The following is a 13,193-nucleotide window of genomic DNA, read 5'->3' as shown; positions in this document are numbered from 1 at the left end:
GACATTGCCAACTGATCAACAAGGGTCTCAAAAACCACATCAATAATTGATCTCAGTGTCTCCTCCCTCCCTGACTGCCCACCAAATGGCTCCATCATCCACCCAGCTGCCCAAGCTAAAAAGTGAGATTCAGTCCTGAATTCCTGCCATCTCTACTTAGCCATGGCAAGGCCAGTTGCTCTGACATTGTCAATTCCACTCCTTCCCTTTTTCACACTTTCTCACTGTCATCATTCTGCCTGTCCATGATTTTTTTTTTTTTTTTTTTTTTTTTTTTTGGTGCTGGGAATTGAACCCAGGGCCTTGTGCATACAAGGCAAGCACTCTACCAACTGAGCTATATCCCCAGCCCTCTATCTGTGGATCTTAACTGCTCCCTCTGCCTTTTTTCAATCCTCTTACCAATTCATTCTTCATTTGTCAGAATAATCTTTCAGAACTGCAAATCAGATCACATCTTAATCCCATTTAAAAACTTCAGGAGTCTCTATTGCCCTTAAGGCAAACTTTCAGTTCCTTAACCTGGTTATAAAGGACCCCTAAAATCTGCTTCCCTCCAATCTGCAGCAATTCAATTCACCCTGTTGTTTCACCTCAACCAGGGAGAAGCCAACATTAAGTATCCACGTGCAGTTTTCTTAAACATACTATATTTACCTCCTGCCTGTCTTTGCATATGTTGCTCCCTTGACCTGAAATACTTGGCACCAATTTCCTGGCTAATTCCAAATGGTCCCCTGGGTTGCAGTTTACCAGTCTTTCCTGTATTCTCCCAAGACATCCTGTACCTCCCTCCTCCTACTACTTAGGATGTCACCATCACATCATCAAAACATCATCTCTCATACAGATCACTGCCCTAGCCTCCTAATGATTCCCCATTGCCTCTTTTCTAAAATCACCTTCAAAAGGTTTGGGGAAGAGTTCAGTGGTGGAGAGTTGACTTAGAATACAAGGCCCTGGGTTCCATCCCTGGCATGGATCACATGCGCGCACGCACAAGCGCACACACACACACACACACACACACACACACCACCCCACACAAAGGTTCAAGAACCGCATACATGTATCAACATACATGCATATATTCCTATATTCACATGAACTGAGATTAATGTTAATGATGAATCTAGATTAAAAAGTATATGGGAGGTCCCAGTTTGTGGCTCAGTGGTAGAGTACTTGTCTAGCATGCATGAGGCACTGGGTTCAATCCCCAACAACACATAAAAATAAAGAGAAATAAAATAAAGGCATTTTTAAAAGTATATGGGAGATGATTGTCTTTTTTTCCACATTTTCTATAAGTTTGAAATAAAAAACTCCCAACTTTTATTCTTCTCTTGAAATTCAAATCATTAAGCTTTTTATGTGCATTCTATAGTTGAAAAGCTTTTCTACTGATCATGGTGGCAAACACCTGCAATCCAAGCAACTCAGGAGGTTGAGGCAGAAAAATTCCAAGTTCAAAGTCAGGCGGGGCAACTTAGCAAGACCCTGTTTCAAAATAAAAAATAAAAAAAGGCTGCGGCTGTTAAAAAAAGTGAGAGAGTGTTTGCCTAGTATGCTTGAAACCTGGGCTCGATCTCCAAAAATGCCACAAAAAACAAGGCTTTTAGCAGAGTGGAGTGCACTCACCTATACAGTCCCACCTACTCAAGAGGCTGAGGCAGAAGGGTATCACTTGAGTGCAGGAGTTTGAGTCTGGCCTGGGCCCATCTCAAAAAAAGGAGAGCTGGGGTTGTGGCTCAGTGGTAGACTTGTCTAACATATGTAAGGCATTGGGTTCAAATATCAGCACCACTTAAAGAAATAAATAAAATTATTGGGGCTGGGGATGTGGCTCAAGTACTAGCGGGCTCTCCTGGAAAGCGTAAGGCACTGGGTTCGATCCTCAGCACCACATAATAATAAAATAAAGATATAAAAATAAATAAATAAATAAAATTATTGTGTCCATCTACAACTAAAAATATTTTTTTAAAAGGTGGGGCAAGAGTGTCTGAGGATGTGGTTTAGTGGTAAAGAGAATGCATATGGGGCTGGGGTTGTGGCTCAGCAGTACAGATCTCCTCTAACACATGTAAGGCACTGGGTTTGATCCTCAGCATCACACAAAATAAATAAATAAATAAATGTCCAACTACAACTTCAAAAAAGAGTATGCATAGCACACAGAAGGCCCTGGGTTTGACTCTTAGTAGACACACACACAAAATAGAGTTTTTTTAAAAACCAGGTTAGAGCCAAGCAGGTTGGCAAGACAACTCACAATTTTATGGGACTGAAGCCAGGGCCTGTGTCTGCTAAGCAAGTGCTGTACCACTGAGCTATATCCCCAGCTGTTTTTATTTTTATTTTTTTTTTAAGAGAGAGTGAGAGTGAGAGAGAGAGAGAGAGAGAGAGAGAGAGAGAGAGAGAGAGAATTTTTTTAAATATTTATTTTTTAGTTCTCGGCGGACACAACATCTTTGTTGGTATGTGGTGCTGAGGATCGAACCCGGGCCGCACGCATGCCAGGCGAGGGAGCTACTGCTTGAGCCACATCCCCAGCTCCCCCAGCTGTTTTTAAATCTGCATGTTCTGACAGGGTTTCACTAGGTTGCTCAGGCTGGCCTCAACCTTAAAGAGTCAAAAACCTAATTAAGCATCTAAAAAAAGGAATTAGGGCTGGGGTTGTAGCTCAGTGGTAGAGCACTCGCCTAGGACGTGCAAGGCCCTGGGTTCGATCCTCAGCACCACATTAAAAAAATAAATAAATAAAATAAAGGCATTGTGTCCAATAATACCTAAAAAATAAATATTATAAAATAAAATAAAAAATCAAAAAGGGAATCATAAACAGTAAATCTTGAAAATGACATAATATGCTTCTTGGGCATTGGAAACTTGCTGAATTTGGAGTAATTTTCAAAATATAAAAACTTCGAGGATGATCTCCACATTTTTGGTTTTACTTACGTTTCTATGCCAATGCCAACGTTTATGATACAAAGATAAATTTATTTATAGGCTAATAAACATGTAAATATGTCTTGTGCAAGGGTTTAAGAGAGATGAGGGCTGGGGTGGTGGCTCAGTGGTAGAGTGCTTGCCTAGCACGTGCGAGGCACTGGGTTCAATCTTCAGCACCACATCAAAATTAATTAATTAATTAAAGGGATTGTGTCCTTCTACAACTAAAAAAAAAAAAAATAAGAGAGAGAGAGAGAGAGAGAGAGAGAGAGAGATAAACAGTGTCTTTGGGGCCTGAAGGGCCAACTTTAATAATTCCTAACTGAAGTAACTGTCCTCCACACTCTCCTGCTAATGGACATGTGGGCGATGCTCCCACAGGCAGCTTGCTTAATCCTCCGCCTTTAGATGTCAGTTTTGTTGTAGCTACTTGCCAAGAATGCTCTCTTCAGAGCAAAAAGGGCTGTTAAGTTCTCATCCCTCCAACCTCGCCATGTCCTGTGCTGACTAGAACACCTTCCTGGGCTGTACCTCATGAATTTCCATTTGTTTATTCATCACAGCTTTAGATTTATCTCCTTACAGAAGCTTTTTTCTTTTTCTAAGAAGAGTAAGGCATCTTTTTCCCCTCCCATTGCTCCTTCTCTATAGAAGGAGCAATTCCACTATTCAGGAATTGTTTTCATTTCTATCTGTTCCTGTAATTGTAAGCTCCCTTAAGACAAGGACTATCTTATTCATCTTTTTATAGTTTTCTTTTTTTTTTAATATTTATTTTTTCAGTTTTCGGCAGACACAACATCTTTGTTGGTATGTGGTGCTGAGGATCGAACCCGGGGCGCACGCATGCCAGGCGAGCGCGCTACCGCTTGAGCCACATCCCCAGCCCCTTATTCATCTTTGTATACATCCATCCCCTGAGGCCTTTCTAGACACAGAGCAGATGCTTACATAAATGAGTTATAAGGATGCATTTTATTACTTTAAAGAAAGGGAAAAGTAAAAACACCATGTCCCTGAATACACCCTTTCTATTCCCAAAAACTTAGTCATGTTAAGAGAACCAGGAGAGCAAGCCTAGGTTGGAAAGTTCAAATACATATGATCTTGAAGGACACTGGCTTTCTCTCAGGCCCACTAGAAACTAAGGCAAGTTAGTGTTATCTGTAGAAAGCTACTTTCTTTCCTGTATTCCAGGACATCTGCTCCTTGGGATACAAACTAAGCAACCTAATACCAATGATGTTACTGTTTTTGCAGCCTAACACATAAAACCCCTCTCAGTAGCAACAGACATGGAACTGAGGGCACTATGGAAAGGATACATGTCACTTGCTCAGCTGGCTGTCATTGGATAGAACATCATGAGGTAGAGGAGCTGCTGCTTGGTGAAACATGTTGAGGGACATGTGCTCTCTGTTCAGCCTATTGCTATTGAACTCTTTGTGAAGCAGTTGCTGAACTCTCATACACTTTCCCCAATAATTTACATGTCTCACATGCTATCTCTGGGTACTTTCTTTTGCCTATCAACAACCTACCCCACTGCCCTGGCACAACTGCACAAAGTAAACATGCATAAGCTTGAATATATCAGAAAATAGGAAAAAGCTAGGGACAGTCTTAGTGGTTGGCAGTCACAAAGAACTATAATGTATCCAACTTGGACATTTCTGGCTGAAAATTTTAGTTCTCTGGAACTGGAATCTTATAAACCACAAGGAATATTTGTCATCTCCTCCCTGTGTTTCTCTGAGATTGGCGTAGTATAGATTTGCTACTTGTTTTTGTGAATAGACACACAGTGTTTGTTATTACACATTAAGAAATATTTTAGTAAAGAAATTAAGTTTGGGCTCTTGAAATAGATATGTTCCATTCAAATTCTAGCTCTGCCACTTACTAAATGTGAGATCCTGAACACTTGACTCTGTAAAGTAGGCCTGACACAAAGCAACCCTTCCTAGGGTTGGAGAGAAGGGTTCCTCAGGTTCCCTCTCTGTAAAATGAGACAATTATAGTACCTATCTCACAAAGTTATCTTTTCATTAGATAAAATAGGAAAAGCACTCATTAGTACCTAGCACACTAGTAAATGTTATCTGTAACTTAGGCTGTGGGGGGTGCCTCAGTGGTATAGTGCATGCTTTTGCATGTGCAAGGCCCTGGGTTCAATTCCCAAAACCATCACCAAAAAAAAAAAAAAAAAAGTTATCCAGTACTATCACACCCAAAAAAGTTCACATAAAGTCTCATGTATTTGTACATGTTTAAGCACTTTCACATAAACCAGTGATTTTCAATAGAGGGTGATTTGGGCCCCAGGGGACATTTGGCAATATCTGGACACATTTCTGGTGATCACCACGGGGCAAGAGTGCTACTGGCATCTGGTGGACCAGGCCAGAGACAGGGATGCTTCTAAGCATCCTACAACGTCCAGGATACACATTTACATACCCTCAAAGAATGTCAAAAGTGCAGAGGCTGAGAGACTGATTTAAAAAGGGTATGAGACATTCGTAGGATGTAGTCACAAGTTATATATATGGATACATCGTGTGGGTGTAGTCACAAGTTACACATATGGATATATCAAGTGGTGGGTATAGTCACAAGTTACATATATGGATATATCATGTGATAGTGTTATACATATATAGAAAATCCATATACCTAGACACGTCCGGGATGACTGTGACACATCTTATATATGCTCATATCATATACCTAGAGCAGCATCCTGTCATGTACATGCCATGTATGCATCAATTGTAATTTGTCAATATCTATATTCTACACTTGATCTTAGCCAAAAGGCCGAGAAGCGATTATATCTATATTCTAAGAGCAATCTGACATTCTAAAAGAACGCTACCGTTATCTCTATACACATCATTTCATTTCATCCTCACAACCACTTAAGAATATTAGCCCAACTTTCTACAACGATTAGTTCAAAGATGACACAACTAGTGATGAAGGTCAACTGCATAAGTAGACACCGTGATTGCTCCATTCACCCATGTATCCCGAGGGCCTCCAACAGAGTCTAGGCTTTCTGGAAACATCTGCGAAGGCATGGGGTGGGAATCACTTCTCTGAGCCTCAGCGTACGGATCTGTAAAGTGGGCCTGATACAAAGCAACCCTTCCTAGGGTTGGAGAGAGAGATCAAACGCAAAAATCCTCAGCATAGCGCGGGTTTCAATTCGAGATCTCGCGGAGCCGGGCACTAGGCAGCCGAGGTGGGCTGAAGACGAAGCCTCTCGGGCAGGTAGAGGTTAGTCGGGGCCTGGGCGCAAACCCACCTCTAGGCTTCTCTGGGGGGTGCCACGCCAGCAAACGCAAACCTGTCCTTCCTCTCCGACCTCCCGAAGCTCCAGTCCGGAACCACTCAGGCCCGCCCCCACGCCGCCTCGCCCAATCGGAGCGTGCGCTCGTGTGCGCATGCGTGACCCCGCGGGTCAGAGACGGCGGCCGAGAGGCGGAAGTGCAGGTTGTTGTGGCTCCAAAGGCTGCGCGAGGTACTGGTGCTGCTGAGGCAGCGGCGGCGCTGCCGGCCCCGGGCCGCTCGGCCTCTGCGTTCGCCTCCCAGCCTGGTCTGAGCCCGCCGGAGCTCTCGCCGGCCAGCGCCTGCCCTATGAGTGTGTCACTGGTTGTCATCCGACTGGAGCTCGCGGAACACTCGGCTGTTCCCGCTGGCTTCGGCTTCAGCGCCGCGGGTGAGTCCCACTGCCGCGCCGCCTTACCTGTGGCCGGGATTGGGCCCCGGGGTTCGCCTTCCCGAAACGTGGGTCCGGGGACAGGCCGTGGCGAGGGCTTCTGCCTCAGGCAGAAGCGAGAGGTGGTTGGGATCCTCTTATTCTATCCATCTTTAGGAGGCCTTCCCAGATGTCATCTCTAGATGTGAAATCCTTCCTGGGCCCTTCCTCCCGTGCCTTCCCGAGAGCTTTCACCTAGCGCGTCTCCTCCGCCCGGCCTGAGTCGAGTGATACATTTGTCTCACATGCTTTTCTCTAGGCTTCGTGAAAGCAGGGACTAGGTCCCCAACGACTCTGATGGTCCCTGGTTTAATTAAACTGTTCCTTTTCCCTGAGGTGCCTCATGACGACAATCCTAGTAAATAAAATTCGAGCACTTCCTATATCCAAGCACTGCACTGGAAACCTGTGTGCATCCTCTTCTTTAATGACCCCGGCAACAACCTTAAGGCAGATGGATAGTTTGAACCTTTTACAAGGAAACTGAGGCCCAGTGATTAAATAATTTGCCTAAAGGTACATGTAAGTGGTGAAACTGGGATTCCAACCCTGAGAGCTGGACTTAAGAATGAGCTCTTCAACCCCAGCACATGCCATCCTAGTGGGGAATGCAGCTATGCTCTGTTCCTGGGTCCTCAAAAGATTACCTAATAACAACATTCGTTCAAGAGATATTTATTAAATGCTCAATAATGGCTGGAGCTTAGGTTTTGGGCAGAATTGGATATGGTCTCTGCTGAAATGCACCAGCAGTTTCATCGGGGAGACAGATAATTAAATAAGTAAAGAATAAGTGTAGGATTATAACTGATAAATTCTGCAAAGGTAAGGAGAAACAAGAAAATTCACAAGAATATGGGAGTAGGGCAAGTAAGGATGTCATCATTGAAAACTACTCCAAGTATGTCAACTTTGGAGCTGCAAGTTAAAGATGACTGTGATTTTTTATTTTTTATTTTTTTGAGACAGGATTTCACTATGTTGCCCAGGCTGGTTTCAGATGAATATGTTTTTTTGTGGAGTACTAGGGATTGAACTCAGGGGTGCGTAACCACTGAGTCATATCCCCAGCCCTGTTTTGTGTTTTAGAGACAGGGTCTCACTGAGTTACTTTGTGCCTTGCAATTGCTGAGGCTGGCTTTGAACTTTTGATCCTTCTGTCTCAGCCTCCGGAGCTGCTGGGATTATAGGCGTGGGCCTGGCCTCAGATGAATATGTTTTAATTCAAGGTTATGAGGATTTTTTGTTTTAATTAATTAATTAATTAATTCTCTCTCTCTCTCTCTCTCTCTCTCTCTTCTTTTTTCTTTTTCTTTTTTCTTTTTTTTTGGTGGTACTGACCTCATCATGCTAGGCAGGCACCTTCCCACTGAGCTATATCCCCTTTCCTACTAGGACCTTTTAAAGGCTAAAAGTGACTCCTTAGTTCTGAAAGCCAACCAAATTGGAATTTGCCACACATAAACATCTACATGAGTCAATTGTGTAGTTGTTTATTTAACATATATTTAGAGAGCTCTCCTTGTGTGCTGGATACAAAGTACAGTGATGGGCAAGGTAAGCCTTGTCCCTGCACTCACAGACCTTATTTTAGTCGAGACACCAAATTCCTTTTCTCATTTATGTGTTTCATTAAGATAGAAATGATAGATTTACGTGGTTTGATCCATAGCATGTCAGTGACCCAGGATGTTTACAAAGAGATCTCTAGCCCAGTACAGTGGCACATGCCTGTGATCCCGGAAACTACGGAGGCTGAGACAGGATTACAAGTTTCAGGCCAGCCTGGATAACTTAGTGAGACCTGTCTCAAATTAAAATTTAAAAGGGGGGATGAATAGGAATGAAGCTCAGTGGCAGAGTGTCTGCCTAGCATGTGCAAGGGTGCAGATTTAATCCCTAGTACCACCAAAAAAAAAAGACCTCTAAAGATTTTGAAATTTAGGCCCAACCCAGGGTCAGTTTAACCAGTTACTAAAATGTTAGTTCATCTAAACATAGTCGTTGTTGAACCTTCTCTGAAGCTGACTCTTGTTGATTTACATTAAAAGGCCTGATTCTACCAAAACAACCCTGTTTGTCAGTTTATGTTAGTGGTAGCTTATTGACTGTTTGCTGACTGCTGGAGTCCCAGAGGTGAGTGAGATGGATACTGTAAAGGCATCTTAGGGGAGAGCAGCAGAAAGAAAAGGGAAACCTATTGACTGCGATATTGAGAATGGAGAGGAGCTTATTTTATGTTCAGATATTATTCATATATTCTATAGCTGGGGAAATGTCTAATGAGGAGATCAAAAAGAAGACACTTGCTTCAGCTGTTGCCTGTTTAGAAGGGAAGTCACCAGGGGAAAAAGCAACAATCATTCATCAGCACCTTGGCCGCCGGGAAATGACAGATGTAATCATTGAGACCATGAAGTCCAACCCAGGTATATTTTCAGAAACTCTGGACTCTTTTGTAATGTGAGCTTCCAGTTACTTGCTTTATACGTGTTTTGTGAACTCATAATGTTAACCTGGAGCATACTTTTATCTTTTTACTGCTTGCATGCTTTTACATGAGGTCATTAAGGCACATTTCAGCATCTCTAAATGTTTCTTCTAAATTAATCTGGTCATGCATTGCACATGCCTGTTGCCCCAGCCACTTGGAGGACTGAAGCCGGAGGATCACTTGACCCCGGGAGCTCAAAGACAACGTGGGCAACATAGCAACACCTTATCTAAAAAAAAAAAAAAAAAAATCCTAACAAGCTATATTTGCAACCCTCATTGGTGGAGGAGAGCATCTTACCACCTAAGTTAGCAATAGATCATAAGTGCATCCAGATAAGCATATTGTTCCTCCCCTGCCCTGCCAGCTCATTCCAACTGAGGGAGTGGATATATTCTGCATTTCAGGCATGGGGATGGTCAGAACTGGTAGGTTTGGTTTTCAAACAAAATAGCCCTGAATGTTTGTCCCACTAAGGAGTGTGTGATGGAAGATGTCTGCTTGTGTTATGCTACTGCTGGATATAAAAGCCATCCTCCAGTTTCTGAGGGTGTTAATGAACTTTAAAGTTGGGATGTGCCCACATTTGGCTTTCTGTGAACATAGTTCTTAATGCAGTATATTATATTTTCTATGTCAGAGTTTAGTGTTCTAACTTGAAATTTTAACCAATTAGAATTCTTTAGCATATTTCCAACTGTTTGTAATCTGCTAATTTTTGATTTGTGAAAGATGAGGTAAAAGATGCAATGGAAGAAAAGAAGTCTTCAGAAGCATCCCTCACTGTGCAGAGAAGTAGAGATCAAAGTAAAGATTGCATAAATGCAGCTCCTGATTCTCCATCCAAACAGCTTCCAGACCAGATTTCATTCTTCAGTGGAAATCCTTCTGTTGAAATAGTTCATGGGATTATGCACCTATATAAGACAAAGTAAGAAAAAAAGAAAAATATTTTTCTTTTGGGTAGGTCTTTTTTTGCTTTGGGATAGAGAAAATTCTTTTAGCTAGAAGGGAGGTGGTAGGTATTTTAAGTTTCAAAAAGGTAGTACTTTAATGTATTGTGTGTTAGGGAATTCTTAGATGTTTTACATTTGGTTGATCTTGTAGATGGGGTCAAAGCTTTTCTCACAAAAGAAATGTGTAGGAACACTTAATAAAATACCTTGGAAAATATTGTCTTAGCGGTTAGTCATGGATGATGATTGGAGGATTGAAAGGAAGAAGGAAGAACTAAGAAGTCAGTTAACTAATCCTAATATGTATTACTTTTTTAAAAAAATTTTCCTGTGGTATTTGGTATAAACAAACCTTGCTGGAGGCCCAAGGGAAGGAAGCCTTTGGCTAGATATTTCACAAACTAGACCATCAGCTTCTTGGATAATTGGTAGGAGTTGGTGGTTTGATTTTTGTGAGGGTTTTTTTGTTTGTTTGTTTGGTTTTTTTTTTTTTTTTTTTTTTGTAGTACTGGGGATTGAACCCAGAGATACTGTACCATTGAGTACATCCTCGGCCCTTTTTATTTTTTATTTTGAGACAGGTTCTCACTGAATTGCTGAGGCTGGCCTCCACCTTGCTATCCTCCTGCCTTAGCCTCCCAAGTAGCTGGGATTATAGGTGTGCACCATCTCACCCGGCTGATAATTGGTAGTTAATGTCTTAAAGGCTATCCTTATCTTAACTTGTTTGCCAGGTCCCTCCTGGGAAAACAGCAAATACTCAAGTAGCCATTTTGGATCACAGCTGTCAAGTGAGTTTGCAGCATTTCAAAAGCAAATTGCATTGTGGGAAGTTTTTCATTCCCCTCCCTTCCAACTTGTCCTTCCCAGCAACACTTTCTGTAATATCCTTGTGGTTTAGAGTTCTCTTTTAGATTTAGAGCTCTATTTTTCTTCTAGACATTTTGAGAAAAATTTGTACTTTTAAGTTACCCAGTAACAGACTATTTTTCAAAAACTAATCAGAATAAAAGATGAACTGACTTTCCCTAATGCACATTTTAACCATAACAGGCCTTTAACTAAAGATTGAAAATTTTGGTGGGGGGATATATATACACATATAAATGTGGTTGTGTATATATATGTGTATGTATATACATATAAAATAATTTAATAAATTTGCCTTAACATCCACTACAGATACATTTAGGGGATTTTGTATTACTCATCTAGTGTATATTTTTAAGTAAAATGACAAGCTATTTAAATTTATTTTTAAAATATTACAAGTTTTTATTTCTTCCTATTTTCTTGGACATAAGTTGTCAAATTAGTGTTATCCGAACTAACTATACCTCATCTATTCAAGACAGTTTAATTATTGTCTTATTAGTAAGATGACCTCCTTAAAAGAAGATGTGAGGCGCAGTGCCATGCTGTGTATTCTCACAGTCCCTGCTACAATGACCAGTCATGACCTTATGAAGTTTGTCGCCCCATTTAATGAAGTAATTGAACAAATGAAAATCATCAGAGACTCTACTCCAAATCAATATATGGTGCTGATAAAGTTTAGTGCACAGGTAAAAGTTAAGATATTAAAAATCTCTTTGCCACAAAAACTTGTGTTTTTGAAACTGTATGATACTAGCCGTGTGTGATTTACAACATTTTTCACTTAAGGTTCTTGACTTACATATCTTTGAGGGTATTGTAACTGTAGATGTCTTTCTAAATTCATTGGCAGAAATACCATTGTAATTGATATCCAGAGTTTTTTATGCATCTGATTGAGTATGAAATCTAGGTTTTTGGTTGTGTATGCAATAGTAACTATTCCAGTAAAGCAGTAGTTCCCAAACGTTTGAAATTGACACTATTGTATTATTTGCTATTACCTTATTTCTTTCATTTTCTTTTTTACAAGGTGCTCTTTGACATAGTTTAGAAAATAAAATTTATTTTTTTTAATGTAAAATTTGGTGACAAGAGGGATTTTGTGACATGATTTGAAGTGTTATATTTTAAAGTCCTGATTGAATATTATTACAATAGAGACAAACACAGAACAAATGAGGGTATTTTCAGTTTTTAAAAGTGCTTATGCATTGTAACAGATGCTATTTGGTGTAGGAGGGTTTTGCCATTCGCTTCATTTCACTTAAATAGCACTTTCTATGTACCTCAGTTCTAAAGATGTTAGAAGATATTCTCTTGGTTTTGCTTATTCATCCCTATAAACATGCATATTTGTATGTGAATATAAAAATGAGGTAAGCTTTAGGTATTATTCAGGTTATTAAAAGGTGATCCTTAGATTCGCTCAGTTGTTTCTCTTTTTTAATAGGCTTTTGTATTTTTCCATTGGAATTTTAGGTTTTTGTTTGTTTTGTTTACATTAGATTTTGAAAGGCAGTTTTTTCAAAAGTTAACTTCTCAGCCAGCTGCAGTGACACACACCTATAAATTCCATTGAGTCAGGAGGGTCACAAGTTCAAGGCCAGCAGCCTAGGCAATTTAATGAGATCTTGTCTCATAATCAAAAATAAAAAGGGCTCAGAAATAGAGAGCCTTTGGGTTCAGTCCCTGGCACTGCAAACCCACAAACAAAAAAAACCTCTCGCCTCATTGATAAACAGTCTTCCTGAATTTGTCCCAAATACTTCCAGCTTGCTGATTAACAAAGAAATGAGTGGGTTTATAGGGTCAATTGCTGTTTCCTCTCTGACTGGTCACCAGAGTTTGTAGGTGAAAGGGAGCGCATGACACAAGGGCCATTTGCCATCTCTTTCCTCATTACAGAGCTTCAGAGTTGAGATCAGTGGCAGCCATCCAGTGAGCATGTGGAGGAAATTAAGAGAAATTTGAATTATGTTTGTACATGTTGCCTGGGCCCCTCTGTTGTAGAGTTCTATGTACAAGAAGGTACAGGCTGTTTAATCTTTACAAAGTATCCCACCATTGAGGGATATGTTTAAAAGGTGTTTCAACTGTCCTGTAGACTTTACAGTTCCCATGAAGAATGGAAAAGCATTTACCT

At 40.8% G+C, this 13,193-nt stretch overlaps 2 protein-coding genes and 1 pseudogene across 3 annotated transcripts in view; 1 reads left to right on the top strand and 2 right to left on the bottom strand.

Annotated features, from left to right (window-relative positions):
* The window catches only part of Acad10 (acyl-CoA dehydrogenase family member 10), a 53,557-nt gene extending 47,199 nt beyond the window's left edge, over positions 1 to 6,358 (bottom strand). The window contains exon 1 of the mRNA XM_026386061.2: positions 6,269 to 6,358. The gene's annotated coding sequence lies outside the window, so the exon portion shown is untranslated. The remainder of the gene's footprint in view (positions 1 to 6,268) is intronic.
* On the bottom strand, positions 5,580 to 5,790 carry LOC113180943 (U2 spliceosomal RNA; annotated as a pseudogene).
* A 95-nt stretch (positions 6,359 to 6,453) lies between the features above and the next one.
* The window catches only part of Brap (BRCA1 associated protein), a 34,311-nt gene continuing 27,571 nt past the window's right edge, over positions 6,454 to 13,193 (top strand). The window contains exons 1-4 of one of the 2 annotated variants that reach the window (XM_026386153.2): positions 6,454 to 6,682; positions 8,989 to 9,150; positions 9,948 to 10,146; positions 11,547 to 11,736. In XM_026386153.2, the coding sequence (XP_026241938.1) occupies positions 6,601 to 6,682; positions 8,989 to 9,150; positions 9,948 to 10,146; positions 11,547 to 11,736 (633 nt within the window). In that variant the 5' untranslated portion in view covers positions 6,454 to 6,600. Of the gene's footprint in view, positions 6,683 to 8,988; positions 9,151 to 9,947; positions 10,147 to 11,526; positions 11,737 to 13,193 lie in introns of those variants that run through there. The other variant, XM_026386152.2, reaches the window with a different exon arrangement.

Source organism: Urocitellus parryii, chromosome 3, assembly GCF_045843805.1.
Source record: "Urocitellus parryii isolate mUroPar1 chromosome 3, mUroPar1.hap1, whole genome shotgun sequence".
NCBI lineage: Eukaryota > Metazoa > Chordata > Mammalia > Rodentia > Sciuridae > Urocitellus > Urocitellus parryii.
Note: the sequence above shows the minus strand (reverse complement) of the source record. Positions and strands in the feature narration are given on the sequence as shown.